This window comes from Haliotis asinina, chromosome 13, assembly GCF_037392515.1.
Source record: "Haliotis asinina isolate JCU_RB_2024 chromosome 13, JCU_Hal_asi_v2, whole genome shotgun sequence".
In the NCBI taxonomy this organism is placed as follows: domain Eukaryota; kingdom Metazoa; phylum Mollusca; class Gastropoda; order Lepetellida; family Haliotidae; genus Haliotis; species Haliotis asinina.
Window position 1 is genome coordinate 32,936,148 of NC_090292.1, and position 18,460 is coordinate 32,954,607.

The window sequence follows — 18,460 nt, forward strand, 5'->3', positions numbered from 1 at the left end:
GCGAATTCAACAATGATCACTGTATCTATCCCATTAAAAGTATGCACAGATTTCATGCCCAACAGATTTACTATCAAATGAGACATACAGCATAAAAATTGAAGTAGTACTTCGGGAGCTTGCATCTTCAGAGGTAAAAAAAATTGTGATTCTTTGATTCTGAGCCAAAATCCCTGCTCAGAATTTGTTGCAGTAACTCACCTTCTTTCTTGTTTATTTCACTATATACACAGACAACCTGCATCAAAACATGTTGCATTGATGGGGCCTATCAGTGCACTAATTGTCATTCTTTTGGAGACACTTACACCCTACTGTTGTGATGAGTTCACACTCAAACTGAAGTTCACACTGACTCAAACAGAATTGTGTCATGCCTGTTCGCCATTGATAACCTTGGCCTTTACCTGCAATGCACTGAAAGGGTCAGTGATCTGATGGGACATATAGTATTTATAGCCAATGAGCTCCTTTTCTTCTACCCTGGAGATTATCAAGGATGGAACATTTGGTGTCATCCATGGAATTCCAACATCCATTCATATGTTTGCACTGATAGTTGTCTTTAAAGCCAAATGGATTCTGTCATGGCAGATAATCCCAATACTTTATATTTACCTGCCCCTGAAGGAGTACATGGGTTTGATGAGGAAGAGTCCGGACTCCTGTTCGATGGAATCCAGCGTCTCCATCAACATGTTGGCCAGCTTCAGTCTCTCCGCTCCCATGTCGTCCATGTGCTCCGCCCACTTTCTCGCTCGCTGGAACATACGCATGTAATTGTCACTCAGACAGAAATATAACTGTAAATAATTCTGCGTACAGCATAATTTTGCTAACAGACACAAATAAGGGTAAATGTGTGGGTGGATACAGCATTTTAACAAAGGGGTGTGTGCACACTCTTGATAAGGGATTTTCAGTGGTGATTTAATAAACTGATCAGGATAAAATCGTGTCTGAGTGTGTGTATGCAAGTGTGTGTGGTGGGGGAGAAGGAGGGAAGAGTGCACACAGCTCTCCCCTTTGGATGTACAGATTGTGTCAATAGTACCATTTTATCCTAACTTAGTGTTACACTGACAGACATAACTAAGGGCATATAATTCTGTCGGTAGTTTCATTTTAATCCACACCTACACCAGTGTGTGGTCAAGCAAAAACAAACGGTGCACACAGCCCTGCCCTTTGGGTCTGCCTATGTACAGATTGCATCAATAGTATTATTTTATTCTACCTTAGTTACACTGACAGACACAAATAAGGGCAGCTAATTCTGTCGATAGTATCATTTTAATCCACATCTTACATTGACATCAGAATCATGGAAGAACAAAAAGAAAACACAGAGGAGATGCACTCTGACCCTTCAGAAACCTGTCTACTACATAAAAGACAAATAACCATCCTTCTTCATTTAATCCATTGACCAATTCCTTGACATGTCTGGGAGTGGTCTGTATTAACACTCAGTACTTGAAAATGATCAAAACAAGTGTTTGCCACTTATTCGGCAAGGTTACCAAAATCAACTGGTGTTTGTGTAATTCCCAAATTTTGAGAAATTGGGTACAACAGTTCATGAGATATTGCATTAACATGTTTGAAAAGTGCTCAAAATGTCATGGTGACCTTGAAGATAAGGTCAAGGCCATCCTAAATGATATTTGGCTGCACAATCCCCAAATGTCACATAATTTGAAGACATTGGGTACAAGAGTTCATGAGGTATTGTGTTAACAAGAATCGGGACGTATGTATGTAGAGATTCCATTGGACCAAGATAATACCTCATTTTGTAGAGCCTCCATTTTGTCCAGTACTTCGAAAACATTGTCATTAAGGCTGTCACTCTTCTTCACATTCTCTGAAATAAATAAAAATCACAAATGTTGATTGCAGTGTTTGTAAAGTCACATTCCGCTTCATATTCCACTTTTTGTATTTGCCCAATTTAAAGCAAGTGCAGTCTGTACGACGATGTGTTTTTGAATACACCTCTAATGTGGGGAAACAGCAACACACCTTGTGTAGAAATCACCTTGTGTATACAATCAGGAGACTATGAAGTTTAATGAGTGGTTGCAAACAGTGCAGTGATTACAATAATTTATTTATATTTTCTGATTATCAGTATGCTTAACAGATTCAAGATATTATGCTATAGGGAGGACTTAGATGATACTGGCACAGTAAGACCGTAAGGCTCATCATGAGCTCAGGGCCCTTCCCCAATTCCCCCATCAACACACATCTCAGACAGCAAATGCAACCTCCCAGAGAATATGGAGACTCCTCAGCAGTTGTCTGCATCTTCCTGCATTACCCAGAATGTCAGAAAGACTGTGTTCCTGGGCACTTTCCTGATCTGCATCAAGAGATCAGGAGGTACCAAACCAAGGGCCCCGAGAACAACGAGGAGTCCAACGACAGTGTACTTGGGATTCAAACAAGACATTTCTAACACAAGGTCCACATACTGAGCATGCTTTTCTACAACAATGCCAATCACTTTGCTCTCAAAAGGTACAGAATACACCATAATAAAATAAATTCACAGACTTTTGAAAAAGGGCAAGATCAGGTTTATTGGCAGAAAATTTCTACGGCCGTCAATGGGCCAGAGATGAGTAAAAGCATGATTTACCCAATACATGTTCAGGGCCATACTATGGATGGACCTCAAGGTAAAACCACAGGGATGGTGAGGATGGTCAAAAAAGCAATGAGTGAGTGAGTGAGTTTAGGTTTATGCCACACTCAGCAATATTCAAACTATATGGCGGTGGTCTGTAGATAATCGAGACCCGACAAGCATAGCCGCCTCTTATGGGAAGCATGGGTTGCTCAAAAAAGCAATGAACCATGTCATCATGTGGTTTAAGATATGCTAAATATTCTCATTGTTGTTTTTGCAGCTGCTGATGATGCTGCTGCTGGTCTCACCTTCTATGGCCTTCATGCGACAATGGTGTATGTACTTTCTGACCAGGTGGGCGAGTCTCTGGGCCGGTAGACTCACGTACTGGTTCATCTGACCCACAGCATCCTGCGCATGACAGTGAGCGAGTTTAGTTTTATGCTGCTGTTCGTATCATGGAACCCTCTATTATTGCGGTAGCTAATGTCGCCATCAGGATTATCCCAGCCGACAGTTTCCATTTCATATATATTTTTAGTCGACTTATGTTTAATCTTCCTTTCTGTCACAAACAGTGTGCAACATAATCACAACTCATTCAACGTGATTGCAGCAATCTCGACTGTCTTGCTTGACCCAGGAATTGAAGCCACTCTCAATTATGGTGGTATTGCAAGCAAATGACACTGTGAAATATTTACTTAGACAAGAAACAAATTTAAATAGTTTTATTATTACAACATATTTAGAAATTTCATTCACATCTGAAACATCTATTCATTTGGATACAAGGTAACAATAACATAACAAAATATTGTTTTGATGCCTTAAAACATACCATAAATTTGCTGCCATGTGCAGAAGGAAGTTGCTAGATACCTCACTTCCTGTTATACATTTAGCAAAGAAAATACACAAATGGCTGTCACATGATTTTGATGAAGTAAGTTTTGATTCATTCTAGATGTAATGGCAGTAGGGGTCATACTAGTTCCAGAACTAACTGGAAAGAATTATTTTTGAATATTACTATGATTAGACATGATATTCCAATGCAATAAATGACTTTTTCAAGAATAATGAATTTATTTGGCGTAATTTGCATTTGCATATGTAAACAGCCGATGTGGGATGTGGCGTTTTCACTTTTCTGATGTTTTCACATACAGCGATAACAAAGAGTCTATGATAACAGAGAGTCCATTACAACAGAGAATCTATGATAACAGAGAGTCCATGATAAGACAGCCTATGACAACAGAGAGCCCATGACTTACTAGTAACACAGAGTGCATGAAAACACAGAGCCTAAGGCAACATAGAGCCCATGACAACAGGGAGTCCATGACAACACAGAGTCTATCATAACAGAGCCCATGACAACAGAGCCCATGGTAACAGAGCCCATGGTAATGGAGAGCCCATGACAACAGAGTCCATGATAACAGAGTCCATGATAACAGAGAGTCCATGATAACAGAGTGTCCATGATAACAGAGTCCATGAGAAGAGAGTTCATGAGAACAGAGAGCCCATGATTACAGTCCATGATAACATAGAGTCCATGACAGCAGAGTGCATGAGCACAGAGAGCCCATAATAACACAGTCCATGATTACAAAGAGCCCATGATAACAGAGAGTCCATGACAACAGTCCACAATAACAGAGTCCATGATAACAGAGTGTCCATGATAACACAGTGTCCTTGACAACAGATAGCCCATAAGACAGCCCATGATAACAGAGTCCATGATAACAGAGAGCCCATGATAACAGTCCATGGTAACAGAGTCCCTGATAACAGAGAGCCCAAGACAACAGAGTCCATGATAACATAGAGCCCATGACAACAGAGAACCCATGATAACACAGTCCATCATAACAGAGTCCATGACAACAAAGAGTCCATGGTAAGACAACCTATGACAACAGAGTCCATGATAACAGAGAGACCATCAGAAAAGAGAGTCCATGACAGCAAAGAGCCCTTGATAAGACAGCCTATAACAACAGAGTCCATGATAACAGAGAGTCCACGATAACATAGAGACCATCATAACAAAGAGTCCATGACAACAGAGAGCCCATGATAAGACAGCCTATGACAACAGAGTTCATGATAACAGAGTCCATGATAACAGAGAGCCATGATGACAGAGTGTCCATGGTAACACAGTGTCCTTGACAACAGAGAGCCCATGATAAGAGAGTCCATCATGAAAGAGAGTCCATGACAACAGAGAGCCTATGATAAGACTATGACAACAGTCCATGATAACATAAAGCCCATGACAGCAGAGTCCCTGAGAACAGAGAGCCCATAACAACAGAGTCCAGGATAACAAAGAGCCCATGATAACAGAGAGCGCATGACAACAGAGTCCACAATAACAGAGAGTCCATGATAACAGTGTCCATGATAACAGAGTGTCCATGATAGCACAGTGTCCTTGACAACAGAGAGCCGATGATAACAGTCCATGATAACAGAGAGTCCATGACAACAGAGTCCATGATAACAGAGTCCATGATTACATAGAGCCCATGACAACAGAGAACCCATGATAAGACAGCCTATGACAGAGAGACCATGACGACAGAGTCCATGACAACACCAAACTCATGATAAGACAGCCTATAACGACAGAGTCTATGATAACAGAGAGTCCATGATAACAGAGAGATCATCATAACAGGGTCCATGATAACAGAGAGACCATCATAACAGAGAGTCCATGACAACAGAGACCCCATGATAAGACAGCCTATGACAACAGAGTCCATGATAACAGAGAGCCCGTGATAACAGAGAGTCCCAATATAATATTCAAGAAATATCATGGCATGGGACACTGGAAAAGGGCTTCAGACCTTGTACCCAAGTGGGACATCGAACTCTGTCTAGAACACTGGGATTTTAACACTTAACCAATGGGCTACCCTACCATCCTAATCAGAGAAGTTAGACTAATCAAAAACTTGCTTCAGATGTCTTTAAGAGTATCTGTCAAAAACCTTTTATCTTATAACTTGCAATTGAACATGACATTTGAGCTAATACCCAAACCTTGACCTTAGTGTGAGCTTTGTTATCTATTGATACTATTTTCAATTTCACTATCAACTCCGAAATTAATACCAAATAGTTTTAGTGTACATGCCTGGCTCACTTTTGTAAGGACCTATGATCATCATCAGCATTTCTTGAGCAGCATGGACTGAGGTCCAATAAATATGGGAGACACATCTGAACAATATACAAATACAACTTTCTAGGTGACCTTGCCCTCAAGGCTGACAAGCTCACCTTGTATCTCTCAGCTCCAAGTCGGTCATCCAACACAGCTTTCTTCATGATCTTGGCATTCCTTTCAGAGTCAAGTCTTGTGAACATTACAGATGTTTCTGGAGATGGTATCTGCTGCTGTCGCTGTCAGACATAAATGCTCACTTAATATAAGAATTCAACTCAATATGGTTTGCTTTTTGGACTGGGATGGGTCCAGTTTTCAAACCGGGTACCCCACCCCCTATTACCCTAGCCTACCTAGATACCTATTATGTTAATTCCTGACATCAAATTTGAAAGAAATGATAACATATCCTTCAGTTCCAATTTTTCAATATCCATGTGTGATATTCACAAGAAGTGTAAGTTATATCTATATCTTCAAAGACATTGAAATCTTCTAAACATGAAAGAATAACATATTACCTTGTTTAATCTATTAAACACACATGATCATAACGGGTCTGGGTTTTAAGATGAGCACCTGGGTCCAATTCTTTACTCGTATATCCCGGTTATTTGGATTACCACCCCAGCCCTATTTGCTTTATGAAAGTATGAAATAAATATAGGCATGTACATGCATGTATGTGTGTACACATTTTTCTTCTTCTTTTGTTAGTCCATAAACTCAAGAACATACTGAAGTCAGGTCTCATGAATAAATATGTTTAAGATGCTTCACAGGCTGCTGACTATATCAGGAACAAGAAAACCAAGTAAATGAATGAGTGAATTTAGTTTTATGCCACTTGAGCAATATTCCAGCAACATCAAGGTAGGGGACACATGAAATGGTCTTCACATACTGTACCAATGTGGGGAATCAAACAAGGGTCTTTGGTATGAAGAGCAAGTGCCCTAACCACTAGCCTAACCCACCACCCCACAAAAGCCTTAAGCAACAATGTGAAACTAGAGAAGAAGAGACAACCCTATTGATTTTATATTAAGGCAACAAAAAAACCATGATGCAAAATATCAGAAATATATATCTGTTTAACCCCTGCAGGTACAACAAAATTACACAGAGAAACGGCTCCACCTGAAGCACTGGTAAAATCTACAAATACCCTCCTCAAACTGAATGAAGTAAATGTTGTTCTATGTTTAGGGACCGTTCATAATTTATCACCAGTGGGGACAATGAGGATTTTTATATTTTTTCTGTACAAATATGGTTATCCCTCCCTTCAATACTTAGGACAAAACAAATAGCATTCTATGCACAAAACACATGACACCCCACGTTGCAAATCAAGGGTGATATCAACAGCCATGTACAAAATAGCTGACCGCCGCCCCTAAAATATCTTTACAAAACAGTTGACACCCCAAATATTCTGTGGACAAAATGAATGACCCCCCCTGAAAATACTCATTGCACGCCCTGGTGATAAATTATGAATGGTCCCTAACAGATCTTCAGCAGTATTCTGATTGCCTTTGATATAACTAAGTCCATTAAAGTTGGGTCTCCAAGTTGCCCTGAACATGTACAGAAACACCACTTCTTTATATCCCCTTTATACTTGAGGTGAACTGCTTCAGAATGAAAATTTCTGGAAATTCCTGGAATTTGAACTGAATTCTAGAACTTCTTACTGTATTCAGGACACATTCCAACTATTTGTATAATGCCAAAATGTATTGAATGTGTTCAAAACTTCAAAAGTTCATTCCAAGTGGAAAAACATTCTAACTGCATTCTAAGTATTCTGAACATATCAAGAGAAAAGAAATGTCAAGCCGGGCAGAATGTCTCAAAAGCACCTTGAATGAGTTCAAATGTATCACAAGTGCTGCTGGACTTAAGACAGAATCTTCTTCAAATGTATCAGAATATTTAGAACACAGCTCAAGTGTACCTCGATTACACCCCAAATTCATTCAGAGCAGTCCTCAAAAGAGCCCTGATGTCATCACATCACTGATAAATCACATAAACATGTGACCACCTGTCACTCAAATGTCAGACAGCATTTGGGAGTCGCATTCTTACAAAGCTTGAAAAATTTGTTTACTTTGACATTCTTTGCTAAATGAGGTTAAAAAATGGAAAAGCATTTTTGCTGTCAATTTGAAACATGCATGAAGGAGTCTTTAGACATAAATTAACTGGAAATCACAAAGCAGAGGATGAAATGAAATCCTAACTTCATGAGCAACTGAGGCAAGATATGAAAATGCTAACCTGCTTAATTCAAAGTTCTCTGCGAGTCACGGAAAGATCCCCATTCCCTATCAGCCTTGACAAAGCTTTCTACTGTTATCTGGCCCAAGAAGATGCAGATGAGAACTGATCTTCATGCAGCAACCTACACTTGAGGCAACTAGTGGGATCAGGTGGTCAGTCTTGCTGACCTGGTTAACACGTCATTGAATCCCAATTTTGTTGATCAATGCGCATGCGGTTGATCACTGGATTGTCTGGCCCAGACTCCACTGTTTACAGTCCTTGCATTATGACTGGAATATTGCTGGCAGACAACAACAAACTAGTTTGTGGTACCAGAAAACTTCCATGAATTGAGACAGAGTGAAAACATACCTAATGGACATGGAGACTTCCTGTGTATGTATCACTTCAAAAACAGTCAAAAACAGTGACACTTTCTCCCAAAAAGTTAAAGCTCTAGTTACCTGTGCAAGAACTGGAGTGGCTGACCTTGACCTTTTGGCTGACTTGCCAAGGGTAGACAACTCTCTTTGAAGGTCGTTGATGGTGTCCTGCATCTCCATCATGACCACAGTGTTGTGCCTGGAGTGAGTCAGTAAGTGCATGCAGTTAACACAACATGATTATATTGCAGTGCCATACAACACGTTCAAACAATAGCACACAAGAGCGACGACCAATCTTACACAAGTACAGCCAGTGTCCCACAAGAACACCCAATGTCACGCATGAACACCCAATGTCACACAAAAACAAGCACTGTCACACACGATCACAACCAATGTCACACAAGAACACCTAATGTCACAATGAGCGATAACCAATGTCACAAAACAAAAGTCACACAAGAACACTCAATGTCACACAAGAACACTCAATATCAAACAAGAACCACAACCAATGTCACAAAGGACAATAACCAGTGTCACACAAGAACGCAATCAACATCACACAGGAACAGAACCAATTTCACACAGGAAAAACAACCAGTGTCACACATGAACACAACAGATGCTCATGTTATTTTTGCCAAGATAAAAATGATCACAACAATGACAGGCAAAGATGACGATGACGTACCTCAGCTGCTCTTCATGCTTCTTGCTGTCTTCCTCAAATTGTACATGTCTGGAAAAACAAGCATTACCACTAACAATCATCACAGGAATACCTCATCACCGTGGTCACCAACTGTCATAGATTACCAATACCTAGGGCAACGTATTGGCCCAATAACTGAACTGCAATATATTTTAATAAGCATTATCATTATATTATTATTATAGGATAATAATACAGTGCACATATCCGTGCAACTAGAGCTTGCTCAAGGCGCTGGTATGTTTGGTCTCGATCTTTGGATGACATTCCCAATGGCACATAGTATTATCAATCTCAACTCCCTTGGGACCATAGAAATCTTGCTGCTTCTACGTCGCACTCATTTTATGGTGACTTTCTCATCCTAAACAGGTACTCATTTACAGTTGGGAGGACCAGAACACATAGTCACAGTACTTTGTCCAAGTTTACTGCACAATGCTCTACCTACGTGTTTACACGTATTCATGTGGCCACCATGTGGCCATAAATACCAATGTATTAGTGATACTGTTTGACAATAACTGACTCTGATTGCAGTGTGATATTTTCTTTGAATATCACTGAGTATGATCATTCACTGACCATTTTGAAGATATAAGCACTGGGCACAACCTGGCAGAATAATCACTTCCTTGTTTCAGCCATTATGTCAATCTGGTTCTGAATTTCAATACAAACAAGACTGACATATGTCATATATATTTGTCTCCAACATCAGAACAAAGAAAAAGTATTGCAATATGCATTATGTAATAAGCATTTTGCAATATAACAGTATTGGTATTACTGAAAATACCTAAAATTAATTTTGATTCATTACAATCAGAGTGATTGAGTTTAGTTTTACCTATATTGTGGCGATCTGTAAATGATCGAGTCTGGACCAGACAATCCAGAGATCAACAACATGTGCACTGATCTGTCCAATCGGAAACTGAAGACATGGGTAAACCAAGTCATCAAGTCTAACCGTTAGTTGCTTCTTACGACAAGCATGGGTTACTGAATATCAATATTCTAACCCGGACCTTCACAGGTGTTAACAATCAGAATTACGAATAATGATAAATTGTGGTAACTGAGCATGAACATTAAAAAAACACTGCTTCTGTCTACGTACAGCCTCTCATACTGTTCTTGCAACTCTCGGAGAGAGGAGGAAGTCTTCTGGTCGCTGCTCTGTGATCGCTGGCTCCCCCTGGTGGAGGAAAAGGTGGGTTGCATGCTCTCAATGGTGTCGTCCTTGGTCAGTGTTCCTTTGGTTTGGTCTCGGGAAAGGTTGAGAGAAGACACTGGAGGGTCCTGACAAACACGATTGGAGAGTGAGGTACTGTTGTTGTGGTAAGGTGGTAAGAGTGAGCGAGTGAGCGAGTGAGTGAGTGAGTGAGTGAGTGAGTGAGTGAGTGAGTGAGTGAGTGAGTGAGTGAGTGAGTGAGTGAGATGGGTTTACATCCCTTCTCCATCAGTTAAGTTAGTTAAACTTGATGGATAAGGGAACAGATCTTTAACCCAAACCATTCTACTGCAACCTATAACTACCAACAGTGAAAGGATTTGTAAATAAGAAACACAGAAATGAGGGGAAACAGGATTCTGTCCTGACTAAGAGAGGCAACTCTGCTCAGCTAAGTGACAAGGCTCCCTGTTACCATACAGAGTTAGGGATGGCTAAAGACATAAGTGTATTGCACACTTACCCGATCAAACACCAGGGTATTGTTGAGGAGATTTCCTATTTCCTCCAACACTGCAATGACAGATTTAATACATATTCTTATTAAAGACACATACAGCATAAATGTGATGTGTATACATGTGTATGCCTGTGTTGTGTGTCTGGATACAGCCCTGGCTGACTTACTGTAGTAAATGGTTTGTGTTATACTGGGTGTCTAGATACAGCCCTAGGACACTTAATGAAGTAGATGTGTGCCTTATACTGGGTGTCTAGATACAGCCCTAGGACACTTAATGAAGTAGATGTGTGCCTTATACTGGGTGTCTGGATACAGCCCTAGGTCACTTAATGAAGTAGATGTGTGCCTTATACTGGGTGTCTGGATACAGCCCTAGGTCACTTAATGAAGTGTGCCTTATACTGGGTGTCTAGATACAGCCCTGGCTGACTTACTGTAGTAAATGGTTTGTGTTATACTGGGTGTCTAGATACAGCCCTAGGTCACTTAATGAAGTAGATGTGTGCCTTATACTGGGTGTCTAGATACAGCCCTAGGTCACTTAATGAAGTAGATGTGTGCCTTATACTGGGTGTCTAGATACAGCCCTAGGTCACTTAATGAAGTAGATGTGTGCCTTATACTGGGTGTCTAGATACAGCCCTAGGTCACTTAATGAAGTAGATGTGTGCCTTATACTGGGTGTCTAGATACAGCCCTAGGTCACTTAATGAAGTAGATGTGTGCCTTATACTGGGTGTCTGGATACAGCCCTAGGTCACTTAATGAAGTAGATGTGTGCCTTATACTGGGTGTCTAGATACAGCCCTAGGTCACTTAATGAAGTAGATGTGTGCCTTATACTGGGTGTCTAGATACAGCCCTAGGTCACTTAATGAAGTAGATGTGTGCCTTATACTGGGTGTCTGGATACAGCCCTAGGTCACTTAATGAAGTAGATGTGTGCCTTATACTGGGTGTCTAGATACAGCCCTAGGTCACTTAATGAAGTAGATGTGTGCCTTATACTGGGTGTCTAGATACAGCCCTAGGTCACTTAATGAAGTAGATGTGTGCCTTATACTGGGTGTCTAGATACAGCCCTAGGTCACTTACTGATGTAGATGTGTGCCTTATACTGGGTGTCTAGATACAGCCCTAGGACACTTAATGAAGTAGATGTGTGCCTTATACTGGGTGTCTAGATACAGCCCTAGGTCACTTAATGAAGTAGATGTGTGCCTTATACTGGGTGTCTAGATACAGCCCTAGGTCACTTAATGAAGTAGATGTGTGCCTTATACTGGGTGTCTAGATACAGCCCTGGTTCACATACTGATGTAGATGTGTGCCTGGATACAGTCGTTACAAGTTCACTTACTGAAGTAGATGTTGTGTGCCATATTGTTTATCTGTGGCTGTATTTTGGCAGATTTGTCCAAACGAAGCACATCCAGATCAGAAAGAATTTGGCTGGCTGACATCAGCTCTGAAATATGCAGGACCAATCATTAAGGAGAGATCATATACAAAAAAAAGCTGAATATTGAGATGAGTATATCTACATCTGTCACCTTACTTAGATTCATTGCCAATCATTATGGAGAGATTATATACAAAAAAAGCTGAATATTGAGGTGAGTATATCTACATCTGTCACCTTACTAACATTCACTGCCATAACCTGGTCTGCAGGTCTGAAAATGTCTCTCAGGATGAGGTCAGGGCCCACTTGTACAAAACGATCTTAGCGCTACAATGATTGTAACTCCCATTCTACAACACAGGCTTAAGACAGTCGTAACGCTAAGATTGCTCTGTGCATGTGGGCCCAGGTAATATTTAGTGGAACAACACAGGCCAATATTTATGAGCTTACTTCCTAAAGCACAATTTAACCACATTTGGAAATTGTACAAGAAGCAATAATGACTGCTAAGCTATGACCACTTGCAACAAGTGGACATACACATATTTCTCTCTACATTTGACATCAATAAAAAATGTTTTAAATGTCTAGTGCCAAACACAGTACAATCAAATTAAAGTTTCCTCCATAGAGTCGTCATGAGAATACTTCAATATATTTTTTCCAAAAAGGCTACATACTAAATAATAAAGCTGGAACCGTTTGTAGCATGTAAATAACGTCCTTTGGAAAACGAATGAGTTCTGATAGGTTATAATTTTAACATTAGGAAGATGTTGTGGACTGGGACCCTGAATCTTGCAAATTTAGGTTAAAAACAATTTCGTTCTGCAGTGAAATTCATTATGATGAAAATTATTACACAATTCATTCTTCTACAAATGATGTTTTTTAGTACGGTTAAAACTGTTGAGATGGAAATCTTTCTACAGTTGTATTGAAATTAAATGTGAATCTGAAGTATGGAACAAAGTTCTGCATTCTTTGTGTACCTCTGTCTATGAGGATTTTGCCAAGTTGGTCTTTAAACTGCACAACACCTTCATACACCTGGAGGAAGTCCTGCACAACCGGCTGGTCCCACAAGCTCGGGGTCTGTCTGAATATTCAAGACACAAAACATGCATTTGTATGAGTGAGTGGTCAGGTGAATGAGTGAGAGAGTTGAGTTTTACACCAGCAATATTCCAGCCATATGGAGGCGTTCTGTAAATAATGAGTTAGCACCAGACAATCCAGTGATCAAGAACAGGAGGATTGATCTGCGCAATTGGGAACCGATGTCATGGGTCAACCAAGTCAGCGAGTCTGACAACCCAATCTCGCTAATCGCTTCTTATGACAAGCATGGGTTACTGAAGGCCAATATTCTAACTAGGATGTTCACGGGTAGTGGTCAGGTGAAGACTCAGTGAGTGGTGGAGCATATTTGAGGGAATGAGGTGCTTGAACGGCAGCTTAAGTGTGTTAATAGGTGATTGAGTGAGTTAATGGATGGTTGCGTGAGTTAATGGATCGTCAAGTTAGTTGATGGCTGGATGTGTGAGTTAATGGGTAGTTGAGTGAGATTATGGGCAGTTCTCTGAGTTAATGTATAGTTGTGTGAGTTAATGGGTAGTTGAGTGCATGAACGGGTAATTGAGTTGATGGGTGGTTGTGTGAGTTAATGGGTGGTTGAGTGAGTTAATGGGTGGTTGAGTGAGATAATGGGTGGTTGAGTGAGATAATGGATGGTTGAGTGAGTTAACGGGTGGTTGACTGATTTAATGGGTGGCTGATTTAATGAATTGTTGTGTGAGTTAATGTGTGTTGAGTGGATGGGTGGTTGAGTGAATTAATGGGTAGTTGTGAGAGTTAATCATGGCTGAATGAGTTAATGGGTGTATATATGTATATATGAGCCCTACAATCTCTTCTCACCTGGCATCTGTGATGCTGACAAGTGTGTCAGGTGGTGATGTCCCAATGTCCAGCGACTTGCTCTTGTACTCCTCTGAGAGAGGTAAATTAATACTTATATATATGTATGTCATATATGTCATCAATATCTTTGAGGTCAACAGGTAAAGGTATATCAATATCCTGAAGTTTTTCCAACAATTACCTTTATGTATGAATTTCATGATTTGCATTAACAATTTCCTTTGGGGTCACCAGGTAAAGGTGTACTATTATCCTGAAGTGTCTCCAACAATTACCTTTATGCTTGTCAGGTAAATATGTATGAATTTCATGATTTGTATTAACAGTTACCTTTGACATCATCAGGTAAAGCCACATCATCGTCATCATCAACCTGCAGTGTGTCCTCCTCCATGGATCGAGGCGTTGGCAACACCATCCCTGGTGACTTTGTCCGTCTTTCATCCACAACCTTCTTCGTCTCCACCAACTTCTGGCGGAAATGATTCCGAAGTGAGGCTCGGCTACGCGCTGACGATGCTCGTATATCTTCTTCAGTGTTCCCTTCTACCTTTCTCGGAGACTGAGAAACAGACAAGGTATAAACCAGCTGAATACAGATTAACATTGGAGTAATATAGTAGTATTAATATTGGCTCTAAAATGGTTAAATCTAAAAGTATCAACATCAGTTTTTGCAGGTTTATCATAAATGATATCTGACTCTTTTGGATCAGCCTAAGTAAACTCAGGCTCAGTACTGTTTGTTACTGACTCTACTCTACTCTACTGACTCTAACAAACCCAAGCTGAATACAGATGCATGTTGCTAACCTTTGAGCGACCTATGACTGTCCAATCAAATGCGAGATGACAGAACAAATTTAACCAATCAGAAAACAGCTACTGTTTATTGTTCGAACAGGACTTACAAAATTCTGTCACTGACACTGATCTCTCAACAAATAAAAGTCAGCATAAAACACAGATATCACATGCTTTGGGCTTCCTGATGAAATGGTTACCATTAGCAAATAATTCTGCAAGCTGACATCTTTGAATACTGACAAAATCGCTATTTTCACTGACTGTTTACTCACTACTGTGGCAATTGTATGGAAAACAGCACTCGGAATCATTTGGGTACAAACCGTCTTTAAAGGTAAATGTTCAAAAGGTATGTGTGAATGTCAACTTTTGTGATCTTGTAAGCTGTGTTCTGATTAGTCAACTGAAAAGGTTAGCTGAACTTCTAATAGTGTTTGTAATGAATAATACCGAGTCGAAGTTTATTTACAGAGCAAGACAAGCCCTCATGTTTGTATCTCACTGTTGTAGCAAAATGATCTGCATTATCAACCTTATTAATAGTTTCATTGCTAAAAATATCTTTATACCTGAAAAATATTTGGTGACATAATGGCATGAACCTTTTTCGCTTCTTTACTAATCCAGATTCATGGAAAAATATATTTAAATCATATTTAAAGATACGCTGTCAAATTCATCAATGCAGTAACATATACTTTCTGACAATCGTCTTTAATTAAAGTGAAATGCTGACTTGTTTTAACAGTGATTCTACACATCGTTAGTGCCTAAGCATTAATGCATTGGGTATAAGAACATATATATAAGGATACGCAGGATGTTATCTTTCTTTAACAACTTCAACAACATCTAGTAGGGTAAAAGCAAACAGACTGACATGCATGAATTAAATTTAGTCAATGGTAAGGATATATATTGAAACTATATACACATGCATCTAGCTCACAATCTGAAATAAATTTTGCAGCATTAATGTGTTCAATATGCAGCATGCAAATAATTTATGCAGAATATTTTTAATGGTTAATTAATTTAAAATGGTTAGGAATATCAAATGAGGCTGTTTATAAGCAGAGAAATAATTTGATATAGACAATAATAAGCTCCTCACAAGGAGAGAAAAAAGTCTAAAATAGAAAAACATTTCCCCTTTTGTATAAGTTTTCAACAAATGTTATCACCTAGTTGTTAAAGCTCCTTCATATTTGATATTTTTCCATTTCGAATGTACCTTGAAAGTTTTGAGCATGTTCAAAACATCTGTGCATGTTACAAGAATTGGAATGTATTTGGACTGCAGTAAGAAGTTTTAAAAGGGAATTAAAAATTTCCAGGAATCTCCAGGAATTTTCATTTTGACAGCATTCTGGTTACTTCTGCCTTTAGTGTGAAGGGGTTGTGATTTTTTTCATTTTGACAGCATTCTGGCTACTTCTGCCTTTAGTGTGAAGGGGCTATGAGAATTTTCATTTTGACAGTATTCTGGCTACTTCTGCCTTTAGTGTGAAGGGGTTGTGATTTTTCTGTCTTACACTATCATGACTACATTTTAAGAATAGTTTTATTTGGTCATACAACATAGATTTTTTGTTTCAGGAATTTGTGTTCTCACAATACCTAAAGGAAGGAGAGGAAAAAAAGCTAACAATCACTAGTCATAATAAATCATTTCAAACACTAAAGTATTTCACTTTGGTTATTTATGAAGTGTATATGGGGCAAAAACAATCTGAAAACCTGTTCTTGTAAGCTTACATTTTTGGTCAATATAAACATCAGGATTTTTTTTTGTTTGTTTTTGAGCAGGAATAATTAATTTTTAACTTTTTTTAAAAAAAAAATATGAAAAAAAATATGACCGGTGGATCTGCAAAACAAGAAATAAAATTGATCTGGCATTAAGGACATGAGAGAAAAACCTACAGAGCACATTCGTAGCACACGCTTTTAAGGAAGACAATTTTGAAAAGGACTTTTTCTTCAAAACTCATTGAAAATATTCTGCAGGACTAGACTGGACACATCTATCAACTGAAAGAAATAATTTTAAAACAATAATGTTAAACATAAAGTGCATGCAAAAATCATCAAATTGGTGCAACACACAAATTAATTGGATACATAAAGCTGAAACCATATATACAGGTAACTGCCACCTATGGGGGGATATACAGGGAGACATCTCTCTTGCCTCAAGGGAGATAATACCTGTGGAACCTCAAGTGAACTTCGCAGACCACTTGTAGAAGATACGGATGAAGTTTCTCGCCTCAAATCAGTGCTAGAAGTGAATCTTTTTGATGTTTTCCCTGAAGATGTTTGCGATGCACGGCTAACTGGTCCAGATTTAGGCAGTTCTAGACCAGTTTGATCAGGATCAGTGTGGTCTGATCTAGCCTGGACTGATAGTTTTGACTTTGCAGATTTAATAGATGGCGTGGTCACAGCTGATTTGTGAGAGCCAGCACTTGAAAAAGATTTCTGACTTTTTATATTTTCTACATCTTGTGGTTCAGATTCCTGCTCGTCATCATGTACAGCTGGCAGACCTTCAGATGCAACATCACCTTTCATTTTGTCAGCCTCGGTTGGAGTTACGACAGTATCTGAGGTCTGTCAGGAAAAAACTTTGGATGAAGGAGGGGAGAGAGAACTAGGCAGCACAGTTTATTTTCAAAAGGATGACTGCTGATGTAACAGATTTGTTTGTTTAGGCCCCACTCAGCAATATTACAGCTATATGGTGGCAGTCTGTAAATAATTGAGTCTGGACTGGAGTTACTTATATGTAATTCTAAATTTGTTATGTGAACATCTTTCTGGATCAATAGTATAGAAGTTATTCAACTCATAAAAACCTGTATACATTACAGTGTCGCATGTAATTCATTACATGACCAACCGTTGATTCTTGAGAAAAAAATTCAAGTATTGGAAAGGTCAGCAAATTGATCTGAGCCCTGCAAAAAGAACTTTGTCTGCTAGCTCAAGCTTGCTGACTAGTGACGTCAGTGGAAGATTATACCATGCATGTTACATGTCTGTTACATGTGTAGGTCAGTGTAGGGCTGCAATGATTCAGTTCCATTCATCAAAGTGACTGAGTTTAGTTCTACACTGCTTTCAGCAATATTCCAGCAATATCACATTGGGGGACACCAGAAAATGTTCTTTACACGTTGCACCTATCTGGGAAACGAACCCAAGATTTCGTCGTGACCAGCGAATGCTTTAACCACTGGGCTACCCCACCGCCCCTCGATTTATTAAACATCAAAGCTGACACCGTAGTTCCAATTTTCAATAATAACTGTTACTATTTTGATTCGATATTTGAATACTGATTAAAATTATTTCAACAGAGTCAGAACATAATTTTGATTCCCAACTTGAGCAGTTTTGATCGC

The 18,460-nt window shown here is 39.3% G+C and overlaps 2 protein-coding genes across 2 annotated transcripts in view; both read right to left on the reverse strand.

Annotated features, from left to right (window-relative positions):
- LOC137259760 (phosphatidylinositol 4-phosphate 5-kinase type-1 alpha-like) overlaps positions 1–18,460 on the reverse strand; it is a 367,781-nt gene that overhangs the window by 250,761 nt on the left and 98,560 nt on the right. The window lies entirely within an intron of this gene.
- LOC137259756 (putative leucine-rich repeat-containing protein DDB_G0290503) overlaps positions 1–18,460 on the reverse strand; it is a 143,151-nt gene that overhangs the window by 27,837 nt on the left and 96,854 nt on the right. The window contains exons 26-37 of the mRNA XM_067797360.1: positions 14,574–14,805; positions 14,241–14,313; positions 13,313–13,419; positions 12,273–12,380; positions 10,913–10,962; positions 10,336–10,517; positions 9,192–9,239; positions 8,576–8,693; positions 5,951–6,073; positions 2,947–3,049; positions 1,791–1,867; positions 619–761 (exon numbers count right to left, since the gene is read on the reverse strand). Coding sequence (XP_067653461.1) covers positions 619–761; positions 1,791–1,867; positions 2,947–3,049; positions 5,951–6,073; positions 8,576–8,693; positions 9,192–9,239; positions 10,336–10,517; positions 10,913–10,962; positions 12,273–12,380; positions 13,313–13,419; positions 14,241–14,313; positions 14,574–14,805 — 1,364 coding nt within the window. The remainder of the gene's footprint in view (positions 1–618; positions 762–1,790; positions 1,868–2,946; positions 3,050–5,950; positions 6,074–8,575; positions 8,694–9,191; positions 9,240–10,335; positions 10,518–10,912; positions 10,963–12,272; positions 12,381–13,312; positions 13,420–14,240; positions 14,314–14,573; positions 14,806–18,460) is intronic.